The sequence below is a fragment of the Geotrypetes seraphini genome, chromosome 2 (genome assembly GCF_902459505.1).
Source record: "Geotrypetes seraphini chromosome 2, aGeoSer1.1, whole genome shotgun sequence".
Taxonomy (NCBI): Eukaryota; Metazoa; Chordata; class Amphibia; order Gymnophiona; family Dermophiidae; genus Geotrypetes; species Geotrypetes seraphini.
This window is the reverse complement of record NC_047085.1, coordinates 417,104,460-417,117,158: the sequence shown is the minus strand read 5'-3', so window position 1 is coordinate 417,117,158 and position 12,699 is coordinate 417,104,460. Positions and strand designations below refer to the sequence as shown.

Below are 12,699 nucleotides of genomic sequence, written 5' to 3'. Positions count from 1 at the left end.
AAAGATTTAGGTGTTATCTTGGCAATACGTTGAAATCTTTTGCTCAGTGTGAAACAGTGGCCAAAATAGCAAACAGAATGTTAGGAGTTATTAGATAAGAAATGGAAAATAAAATAGTGAATATTGTAATGTCTCTGTACTGCTCCATGGGGCAACCATATCTTGAGAATTAATTTTTAATGCCACCTCTTAATAACTAGCATCGATGTGATGTACAATCTATACAGAAGGATGACAAGAATGCCAATAATATGATAAGACAGCAAGGAATAAAACAGAAAATAAAATGAAAGAACCAACAGGGAAAAAGAATTGTCTACAATTCAGGTCACCATATTAAAAAAAAAAAATACAGTATAGTGGAATTAGAAATGGTATGGAAAAAGGTAACCAAAATGATAAAGAAAGGCAAAAAAGGTTAGGGCTCTTCAGCTGGGAGAAAAGACGGCTAAAGAGTTCTATAATGGTTGTTTACTCTTTCAAATATTACAAAGACTGGGGAACAAGACATGACATCACTATGTAGTACATTTACAAGATATTAAAATATTTTTTTACTTGGTGAATAATGAAGCTCTGTAATTCATTGCTGAAGGTTGTGATAAAAGCAGTTTGCATAGCCGGGTTTAACAAAAGATTTAAACAAGTTCCTAGAAGAAAAACTTATAAGTGTCTGTAATATTAAGGTAGAACTGGGGAAAGCCACAGCTTAATAAGGGGACAAATAAAATGGAATCTTACTACTTTTGGGGACCCCACAAGGTGCTTGAGACTTGGATAGGCTACAGTTAGAAACAAGATACTGGTATGACACTGTATGAGCAGCGCCTGTGTTCTTAATAGCATACAGGTATGTGTCATATTTTTAGCACACTGGAGTAGTGGAACAGCTTACCTTATACATCATTTGGCAGTAGCACCTTTAGGGCCTCACTCCAACATTTACCCAGTGTGTAAACACTTCCCCATTGTCCAGGTATAATGGATTATGGTATAGGGTACAGGGATGCAGTTTGATGGTATCACAGATCGCTCCTTCTTTGCCTTATAGCCATATAGTATTGCATTGCTAAATTCCTCAGTGCATGCATTTCTGTGTAATTTGTGTTTTTAATCTACATAGACTGCTGCATAGGCTTGCTGTGGTAATAATACTACAGAGCATTCTTGTCACAGATCCTGGATGATGGACAGTCGCCCAAACACAATCAGTGGCAGAGCCGTTCTGTCCAGGAATGGAATACCCAGCAGGTCTCCCACTGGTTAATGGGACTGAACCTAGAACAATATGCGCCTGAATTCGTCGCCCAGAGCATTAATGGAGAACAGCTACTTCAACTGGATGGAAGTAGACTGAAGGTAAGGAATTCACTAGAGAGTGTCATTTCTGAACTCTTTTATGCATAGTAAAGCTACGTTGGCTGATCCAGTCTCCCTAGGCTTCTTCCTAGACCTATCCTAAATATAACACCTAGGCCCCCTCTCAGCTTCCACTAAGCTTTATAATAATCTAGACAGTTAGCAAAAATATTGAGGCTATTGTCCAAATCATCCAATTAGGCCAAGCACTTAGAAGTTAGGATTAGATTAGTGGCTACTTTATGCATGTTACTCTCAGTCTCCTGCTACACTGTCTTTATTTGATATACCATGGATAAGGAAGTCCTTTGTATAGACACATTACGTCAATTCTTAAGCTGTTTCATTGGTTGTCTATTTAATGGTGTAATGCTAATTTTAAAAATTCTTCACGAACAACAACCACTTTGTCTGGCTGCAACTCTAAGGGCTCCTTTTAAACCGCGCTAGCGGTTTAACGCACGTTAATAGCGTGCGTTAAACTGCCAGCCGCGCTAGCCACTACCGCCTCCTCTTGAGCAGGCGGTAGTTTATAGCCAGCGCGGGGGTTAGCGCATGATGAAAAGTCACGCGTGTTAACCCCGCTAGCGCAGCTTGATAAATGGAGCTCTAAAAGTTCAAGTGTCAGGATATCCCATTCGTTCAAGTAATCAGGTACTACTTGATGCTCCACATTTTAAGCAAATTGGATTAGAGATGTATAGGGACTCAGTGGTCATGGGACCTCAGTTATGGGACTTCCTTCCAAAGGAATTGAGAAGGACTTGAGACATTGAGTTCATTTAGAAAACTTTTGAAACCACATCTGTTTTCTCAGGCATTTTTATGAATTAAAACAGAAATTTCAGACATTGTTCAGGATTTTGAATTCTGCATGTTTTAATGTTATATGTAAGTTGTAAATCACTTAGATTTGTAGATTTGCAGTATATAAGTATATAAGTAAATTAGTAAGCAGGTACTCATAAGTATTTTCCCTATCTGTTCCAGTGGGCTTACAGTCTATGTTTCCCAGGGCAATGGAGGGTTCAGTGACTTACTCAGGAGCAGCACCAGGATTGAACCTTCAACTTCAGGATTCTGAGACAGCAACTCTAACTACTAGGCCATACCTCCAATTTATCTGCTGACTTCTGTTCTGCCCTCTTTATTCCTCTAACGCAGGAGTGTCAAAGTCCCTCCTCGAGGGCCACAATCCAGTCGGGTTTTCAGGATTTCCCCAATGACTATGCATGAGATGTATTTGCATGCACTGCTTTCATTGTATGCTAATGGTGATGGGATAATCGCGCGCGAGACACCAGCGCGCCGACAATCCAATGCTGACAATTCAGCGTAAGACAGAAGCACGCCGCCGAAAGCTGCCGAAAAACTTATTTTTAAGATCTCTGATGGAGGGTGTGTGGGGGAACCCCCCCCACTTTAATGCATAGTGTTCGCACTGCCGTTGGGGTGTATGTGTGGGGGGGTGCAACCCCCCACATTATAGACAAAACGGAACTTTTCCTGAAAAAAATCGGAAACTGTTCCATTTTCTCTATAATGGGGGGGTTGCACCCCCCCACACCCCCAACGGCAGTGCAAACACTATGCATTAAAGTGAGGGGGGTTCCTCCCACCCCCCGTTGCAGCTCTTAAAAAAATAAGTTTTTCGGCGGCTTTCGGCGGTGCGCTTCTGTCTTACGCTGAATTGTCAGCACTGGATTGTCGGCGTGCTGATGTCTTGTGTGCCACTGACTATGAACCATGCTTATAGATCTCATGCATATTCATTGGGGAAATCCTGAAAACCTGACTGGATTGTGGCTCTCGAAGGGGGACTTTGACACCCCTGCTCTAAAGCTTCACGTAACAGTTAAAAAAGAGCAGACCCCTCCAACATTTTTTATTTAGTCACCCCGCTACTTGATCTTATCTCTGTTTTGTTCCAAGCAGGTTTACATTCTGCTGGTAGCTTATTTGAGACCATTTACTGCACCTTGATTTACCACAAACATTACCAACCTGCATTACCGTAGGCTGCTGACTTCCATGGTAAATGAATAACACTGCTTATGAGCTACCTCTCCAGCAGCATTATTCCACTGGCCCAGGGGCATCAGGCCATATGTTAAAGGGACCAACAACCAAACAAATTAAGCTGAGTGGGAGTCCTCCACCTATAGTCCTGCCAGTAGTGGGTGCTGTTTTACTGTCACATTTTCCCATATATTTATTCATTTTAAAAACCAACATCAAGTGCAACAATGTACAAAATAAACAGCGCTTAATTCCATCAAATGATATAATAAATACATTTTCAATAATGAGGGACAGGCAAGCTCTTCTGGACTTCAGTGAACCAGCTTCTCCCTAGTGATTGAAAATATAGTACTTACACTTCACTGTCAGCAAAGCAGATGGAAGACTCCGACTCAGCTTAGAACAACAGTGGTGGCCAGAGCAAGTTTCAAGTTTATTTTGGACTTTTTATCCCACTTATCAAGAAAATATCTAAGTGGTGTACAGTCTAAAATAATATGGGGGGGGGGAGAGGAGGAGAAGAATAACATCAAGTTAGGAAAGGGGAGGGAAGTTACAATTTCTACAGTATTAGGGGTAGGAAGCACCAAAGGACTACTGTGTGGATCTGGTTCAAAACCAGTCTGATTATGTCATCCACTGTATGCATCCTTTTTAAAAAATATATTTTTATTGAAATGTGCAACAACTGTGCTACAAGCACACACTTTACAAACAAACTGTAAGAGTAGATATATAGACAGAGGAGTCCAGCATGCCATCCGCTGTATGTATCCTTAAAGAGAAATGTTTTCAAATTAATCTTAAATTTTGTTGGGTTGTTTGAAGACAAAGTTGGTGTTGAGCAGGGACTTTTTCTTTTTTTGTTTAATGTACAGCACCCACTAGCCATAGGCGCCAGCTCTGTGGGTGCTTGAGCACCCTAATATTTTTCCTATGCTGCAGAGATAGAGAAAAACACAGGAAGGAAATGCTACTGCACGCATGATCTCCAGGGTCCCATGTGGGGTCTTCACTGCAGGAGTTTCTGATGCCACTGGACCAGGGTGAGGATCCGGCGGTGTGCTTTCTATTTAAACTGGTGGTTTTGCTGGAGGTCATTACTGAGTCTTTGTGGGTACTAAAGCTAGAACCCTCTTGAGATTCCATTGCTCGGTGTACAGTTATGAGCAGCACTAAGCCCTAGAATAATTTCTTTCCTTCGCATCTGGAGATCACTGTGATGTTAACGGAGCACTGGGATACCCTGTAAGAACCCTTGCAGGTTGCAAGGGCCATGGCAAAGTTTTTTCCACTGACTGAATTTTCTGAGCTCTTTGTCCAGCCTAAGGTGGATTCCTTAGTAGTGCAGGTTATCAAATGCACCTTTCTGCCTAGAGAAGGATGCGCAGAACCACAAGGTGAATTTGGTCCTTAAATGGCAGTTTAAAGCGCTGGCTTTGAGGCTGAAAGTGGCTTGCCTCTCTGCATTTTCTTCTGGGTGATCCTGATGATGGATGCCAGTCTTTGTGGCTGGGGGAGGGAGGCCATTGCAACAGCTCTCCAGTTCAAGGTCAGTGGACGCCCTCTCAGCAGAAATGGTCCATCAACAGATTGAAACTACACACAATTCATTTGGTGTTTGCAGGCGTTGGAGCAAAACCTTAGAAGATTAGGTGGTCAGGTCCTTCTTGGACCATGTCAACAGACCGGGAGGCACCAAGAGTGCACACCTGCAACGGGAGGCCCGATTGTTTTGTTGGACTGAAGCCCACTTGCAAGCATTGCCATGTGGTGGGAGCAAAGAATGTGCAGACTGACTATCTCAGCAGGCAGATGCTGAATCCAAGAGAGTGGTTTCTTTCCCAGAAGGCCTTCAACAGCATTGTGAGGTGTTGGGAGTCTTTGATGTTTGATATGATGGAGTATGCATCCAACAAGAAAGCTTGTCGCTTCAGCCGAAGATATGAGCCCAGAAGCGTCGGCATGCTTGTGCTAGTGCAGCCTTGACTGCAGAAGGAGCTGTTGTAGGATTTTCTTCTGTGGCCTGTGATCGGGAGGATCATTTAAAAAATGACAGGCCATCTAGGGTTGGTGATCTGTTTGCCCCAGATTGAATGCATCATTCGTGATATGCAGATCTGGTCCATCTGCAGAGGGACCAATGGCTCAAGCTTCCACTTCATCCGAATCTTCTCTTGCAGGGTCCACTAAGCCTTGGAGATCCAGGATGCTTTGGGCTTATGGTGTGGCTCTTGAGTATGGGGCTTTGGTCCGCAAGAGCTATTCGGAGGTGGTTATGGCTACCCTCCCAAGATCTAAGAAGCTGGTGGCAGTTGCTGCCTATGTTAATGCTTGGAAATCATTTCGGCACCAGTGTGCAAAAGAAAGTGTGGAACCATTTCAGGCCTCACTTTTAGTGATCCTTGCAATTTTTCAGGATGGACTAGTGAAAGGGCTAGTGATTGATTCCCTCAAAGTATAGGTGGCAGGCCTCTCATGCTTTAGGACACAAGTAGAGAATGTCTCTCTGGCTTCCCATCCTGATATTGCCAGATTTTTGAAGGGAGCTATGCAGCTGAGACCATCAGTGTGGCAACCTTTTCCAACATGGAATCAACATTGTCTTGCATTCTCTGAAGAAGGCTCTATATGAATCTTTACAAGAGGAGTCAATGATGGATCTCACTCTCAAGACAGTATTTCTTGTAGCTGTCGCATCGGTGAGGAGAGTTTTGAAGCTTCAGGCTCTTTTGTGCAGAGAATCTTTCCTCCAGTTAATGGAGATTGAGGTCTTTCTACACACGATACCTTCTTTTCTGCCAAAGGTGGTCTCATGTGAATCAGGAAGTCTGGTTACCCACATTCCATCCCACAGGATCAAGGAAGAAAAGACAAAACATTGGCTTTGCTGGATGTCAGAAGAGTTCTTCTCCATTATCTCAAGATGACGAATGATTTTCATCTGTTGGATTATCACTTTGTGTTAACAAATCCTAGTGTAATCCTAGCCATTTGGAGAAGCTGGCCTTTAAGGCTTCCATTTCATGATGGGTCTATAAGGCTATTTCTTCATCTATTGGGCACATTGTGGGGGGTTGTCTGTAAATTGCATTGGGTGTGGTAAGCAATCCTCGATTTCCTTGAGGGCGCACTCTTCCAGGGGTGTGGCTTCTTCATGGGAGGAGTTCTAGGTGGTGCTTCCAGAGGAGATTTGTAGGGCAGCCACTTGGCCCACCCTTATCGTCTCACACCAGCGCATGCGCTGATACCATGCAAAAAAGTGAACAGGTTGATGGGGGGGTGGGGCTGGGCTGGGGGGAAGAACAGGCCACGACTTTCACTAAGCTTTACAGGGTTGACATGGCACAAATGGACACCATCTTTGAGTCATCTGTGCTAGCAGCAGGCTCATCTGCCCACTCTAGACTTGAAGGACTGCTTTGGTACATCCCAGTGGTCAAGACTCATATGCCTTTTGCACTAGAAAGGAAGATTAGGTACTTATCTTGATAATCTTCTTTCTAGTAGAAAGGCATATGGGTTTTGACATCCGACCCTGTCAGGTTTCCATTTCACCTGCTTACTGTCTCAGAAATGTGCATACTTTTCTTATGTTTGACCTTCTGCTGTCTCAGGGTCTGAAGTGTTGAATACCCAGAAGGTCTCCATAGTGTCCATAGGAGAGCTTCCTTGGAAGTAGGCACCATGCAGATAACTCTCTTCCATTTAGAATTTTTTTTTAAAACCGGGAGAGTACAGGAATCACTTCAGTGTTAGTGCCGGTTGCACTCAGGTAGGTGGCTTGTTGAATCCTACCTTGTTATATGTTATTCTTTAACATGTTATCTCTTTGTTTCGTTTGATGTCAGAGCAGACTTGGGCTGGGTGGGGCGTTTGTCATGCCCCTCCTCTGTTTCTTTCTCGACTGCTTTGGTATGAACTGAGGAGCACAGAGGAAGCGGAACCAAAAAATTTAGATAATGCCTTTTACACAAACTTGTGAGTGAGGGTACACAACCCACTGGTCAAGACTCATATGTTTTTCTACTAGAAAGAAAATATTGAAGTAAGTACCTCATTTTCCCTAAGGGACAAAAAAACACAAATCAAATTACCCTTTTATTGTGTTTTGTAAGCCGCATTAATCTGTTGTAAATTGCGGGATACCAAATTTTAATAAACATAAACACGCACATAAAATCGGTCCTATGCCCTAGTAGAATGCTACATACCCAAAGTGTCTTGTGTGTGGTCCAAATGGGGGTGTGACCATGGGAAAGACATGGGTGGGTCAGGGGCATTCAAAATATTCAGACACAGTCTTATAGAATTCCAGGATTGCATACCCAACTTGCATACCTAATTTACACCAGGTGTAAGTGCTCGGCACGGGAATTCACTCTAAGCACTATTCCATAAAAGGCACTGAGTTGGAATGCTCTTGATAGAATAGCATTTGGTGTGGATTTTTCCTGGCACCTATTTTTGAGCGCCATTTCCTGCTTGCAGTAGTTGGGTAGATATCACAATAGAGTATTGATGAGTATCACAATAGAGTCTTGAGAGCAGTATAGAATATTGCTTAGTCAGACTTCTTGTTTTTAAGTTATATGAAATGCCACTGGATATTGGGATTTAGTGTGTAGTTGTCAGTAGGAAGTGAAATATGCAATGGCACACTGTTCTAGAATGTTCTACAGCAAATATTGTCCTAGAACAGTGGTTCCCAACCCTGTCCTGGAGGACCACCAGGCCAATCGGATTTTCAGGATAGCCCTAATGAATATGCATGGAGCAGGTTTGCATGCTTGTCACTTCCATTATATTTAAATCTCTCTCATGCATATTTATTAGGGCTATCCTGAAAACCCGATTGGCCTGGTGGTCCTCCAGGACAGGGTTGGGAACCACTGATCTAGAATGTTCTGATCAACAATGTCTGTGTATTGTTTCTGTTGTCATGAATACTTATGGATAGTTTTCAAATACTGTTAAGAAATATGGTCAAGCTCTTTGAAAAATATTGCTAAAAAAAAAATCTTGTGTATGTAATAGTTTTTTTTTTTAATGCACACACCAGATATTAATCCCATACCTCCATTAGTTTAAATGATATTAACTGAAAGACATTTTTAGTGTGGTTTTCCAGTTTTCTTCCAAGTAGTTGTTGCTGTTCCTTGGCTACCAGGGCTCACCAAAGTTGTAGTAACTGTCTTTTCTTCCTTCCTTTCTCTCTGGGCCACAGCTGAACCCAAATGATTATGTTTAATAGTAATTATGTTCTCGCTTGCATCCTCCTGAATGCCTGGAGGCAATCATTTCGAGATGTGTGACAAATTACCTCACTTAGGAATCTAATTGCTTTAGACAATTGGGCTGTGAAATCTTTTCACAAATGGGGTGTTTTGCAAACCAATGTGCAAAACATCCCAAAATAATGCAGTTATTTCAACATTTTGCATGTTTTTCATGCAAATACCTCTGCACGTCCTGTGGGCTGCGTGCCGGTGCCAGACGGGGCAAAGCTGAATGTCGTTCGGGCGAGTGGTGCCAGTTCGAGCGGGGGGGGGGGACAGGCGTTCACGAGTAGGGGGAGCAATGCCAGTTCTTGGGGGGAGGGGGTGGAGCAGCGCTGCTGGATTTGGGGGATTGGGGTGGGAACGTATCAAGCGAGTTTCCCTTACTTCCTGTGGGGAAAACCGTTTTGATATATGAGTAATTTGGTTTACGAGCATGCTTCTGGAATAAATTATGCTTGTAAAGCAAAGTTGAACTGTATATTTATAGTGAAGAAAAATAAGCCCTCATTAACAAACCTCTTAAGACAGTATATTTACAGTGGAGTGTTACTTAGGACTTTTATTTTCTCTACAGTAAATATATTGTCTTAAGAGGTTTAGTTAGGGTTACCAGATTTTCCATCTGGAAAATCCAGACCCCTAGATCCACCCCCAGACCCGTCCAGTCCCACCAATCCCCGTCCCATCACGCCTCGGTTCTGGCTCGTCATGCCCCCAAGCCCGCCCCAGCCCTGCCTCCAATCCCGCCTCATGCTGCCTGCTCTCATCAGGCAGGACATCCGTGCATGTGCAGATGTGACACAATGACGTCATCGTGTTGTATGCGCAGATACCCTCTTATCCGAAGGAAAGCTTTTCAAAACAAATTGCTGGGTTTTGAAAAGCCGTCCAGACCCCCAAACATGTCCTCAAAAGAAGGACATGTCCAAGGAAATCTGGACCTCTGGTAACCCTAGGTATAGTGACTATCCGAGCAGGGCTCTTGAAGCAGTTTGTTCTTTCATTGAGGCTTACACATTGGGTCTAATGAGGATCCTCATTTTGTAACCTGAGTCAGGGACCTGTCCTTGCTCAAAAAACCAGCTGACTACAGTTGAATATTGGGAAGTCTCAATCACTGGAAAAGAACTCCTTTTATTAATAGACAACTTGAAGAGAGAAGCTCCGTTCAATGTCAACACAACAACTTATTTAAAATTCTCTGAAGAGCAAGGAAACACCAGTTGTTGTGTGATTTGAATGGAGTGTCTCACTTCAGGTGTTCTATTATTAGCAAATTCAAATGCTTATTTTCCTAACTGTTACTGTGAACTGTGCATTCGAAAAGATCAAGTCTTTCCTCTTCTGAGTCACACTGCTCTTCTGTTTTGTTTCCTGCTTAGGCCCTTGGTGTGGCTTCTTCCCAGGACAGAGCAATTATTAAAAAAAAGCTTAAGGACTTAAAGCTGTCATTGGAGAAAGCGCGCAAAGCTCAAGAGAAACTAGAGAAGCAAAGGGAAAAACTGCGGAAAAAGGAGAAAGAGCAACAGCAAAGAAAAGCTAAGAAAACTCCCAAACTGTCCCTGGATGCCACAGACAGCACTATTGAGTAGGAGGCTCAGTGACATTAATCTGCAATCTTCATCTCAGATTTTCATCCCAGACACATAGAAACATCTCACACTTCATGGTATATTTCTGCAAGGGTTTCCCATGTTGCGTCTTTGCACAAAGAAATTTTCCAAATTTGGTTGTTTGCACAGAAGACCTTGCATTGAATCACACATTAAAACATTTCCAGTAAATGGGGAAAGGGGCAAATTCTCAGAATTTTATTTGTGAAGCAAGAAATTTGGATCTTGCACATTCTTAGAGCAGAGGTGAACCTTGGTGCTTTGAATGTACCTGTGTGAGAAAGTCACGCTGTCCCTAGTCCTGCTACAGAAACTCAGAGGCCCTGAAGACTGTGCAGAGAAATTGACATCAAGCAAGAATTTTTAACTGGAGAAGCAAATTACACTTTTAATTTTATTCGCCCATGCAAGATTTATTACAGAGTTTGAAAAGCAATTCACCTTTAACTTTCCTTTATATAATTCCAGATTTATCATTTTGAATTCACCGTGCTAAGTTATATCATACTGAAACCAAGAAGACACTGCTCAGTTCGTTAAATTGTATCTGAGTGGTGAGCAGTTCTGTCAGTGGCAGTTCATTAAATTGTATCTGAAGGGTGAACAGATCTGTCGGTGGCAGTGTATAGAACCAGACAAACTAAAATTGCCCATAGCAGAACTGATACTCATTTAACTTGTCTGCTATAAAATTCAACCCTTCTCCACTGGAAGAGTTTTTGAGGTTCTGTATCATGGTTTGTCCCTGGAAAGACAGCTATTCATGACTAGCAAACAATGCGGTACTGGTGAAGAAATAAAAATAGTGATCTTCAGATGTGCTCTTAGCAAAGAAGTGCAAAATCCAAAGGACCGCAGTCAAATGTCTGTGGCCTGACCTTTTCCTCTGACATAACTTGAACAAGCTAGTCAGCCTCCCATTCCTTAATTTAATATTCCTTTCCTTTTGTTATTCCATTGATTGTGTTTTTTGTTATGTAATGAATCTGCAGTGATTTGGGCCACACTCTGAAAGGCAGAATAACACAACAAATTCCTTTCCTAAGGATAAATGTGAAAAGTTGAATGATTACTTGTGAACTACAGAGAGGCCTAACAAGGAAGCAAAGCCTTTGGTGACTGATTTGTATCATGGAGTCTTACAGCTGTGTGACAAAGACTGAACATCTGTCATTGCAGTATTAGTATCACAGTTTAAGAGCTGTAGGGTGACACATATTTTTCACTCCTTGACTGTGTGCTGTTTTTCTTCAACTGCCATTTTTTATAGACTAATATTGAACTGAAAGATTGCAGCTCCACAGAAATACAGAACCACTCATTCGGTCCACACAGACCAAGGGTGGTGCTTAGTTCATGCCACTATGAAAAAAGCAGAGAGCTTGGGATTGAGATAAGTTGTTAGATAATAAAAGTATAAACCAGACTGTAAGAAGCCAAGGCAGATACTGCCATGTAGTAAAGGCCTGATGCTCACAGAGCTGCAGTGGCTTGCTTTTTTCAGAAATATATTTTCTTCTCAATAATTTAAGTGATTCCACAGAAGCTCCCATTTCTGGCTTTCAGGAGTGCTGACCGTTGTCTTTACCATGTATATAAAGATTATCATGTATTGATCTCTGGAAGTTTCCTCTTTAAATCACATTTTCAAAGATTTTTTTTATTGAAATTCCAAAGCATTACATTACATTACATTACATTACATTAGGGATTTCTATTCCGCCATTACCTTGCGGTTCAAGGCGGATTACAAAAGGTTAATTTAGAAATACAGAGTTACATTGATTGTAGATTTTATAAACATAAACGGGTTGTTGAGGGTGAGGTGGTTTGAAGAGAATTAATAGTTGGTCATAGTGGAGGTTCTTTTGTTGTTGTTAGTGCAGTAATGGGTAGATCAGCATAGTGTACACATCTCCAAAAGGAAAGATAGTGGCAGCCATTGAATTCCAAAGATTTGTTTTACAATTTTTGTTTCTTTGAAATTTAGAATCTGATTTTTTTTTTTTTATTACTTGAAGATATTCACCTGCATGTTCCAAATAATTTGGGGAGAGAGCACCCTACTGATTCTCCCCTCATTTTAACAGAAGATGTGGAGGGCCATTTTTGAAAAGGATGTCTACGTCCAATTTGTTATTAACAAAAGTTTGAGCCATCCTCTTCAAACCGTTTTGATTTTTACGTCCAGTTTGGACATTTCCTGCTAAAAAGTCAGAAGCACAGAAATGTCCATTTTCAAAAGCTGAACCACTAGATATCTAAAATTTTTTTTTAATTGCCTACTTTGACGTCTTGGCTGACAGGATGTATAACCCTTAGAATGCCTAACTTTATACCCCATTTTCAACCAAAGAAATGTCCAAAACATCTAAATCCAGACCATCTGTACGTAGGAGTGGCTATCATTGTGATGGACTGGT

General features: G+C 41.9%; 1 protein-coding gene across 1 annotated transcript in view; it reads left to right on the top strand.

Annotated features, from left to right (window-relative positions):
* PPP1R9A (protein phosphatase 1 regulatory subunit 9A) overlaps positions 1 to 11,892 on the top strand; it is a 397,958-nt gene extending 386,066 nt beyond the window's left edge. The window contains 2 exon segments of the mRNA XM_033931097.1: positions 1,177 to 1,359; positions 10,046 to 11,892. Of these exon segments, the coding sequence (XP_033786988.1) occupies positions 1,177 to 1,359; positions 10,046 to 10,255 (393 nt within the window). The 3' untranslated portion in view covers positions 10,256 to 11,892.
* Positions 11,893 to 12,699: the final 807 nt, after the last annotated feature.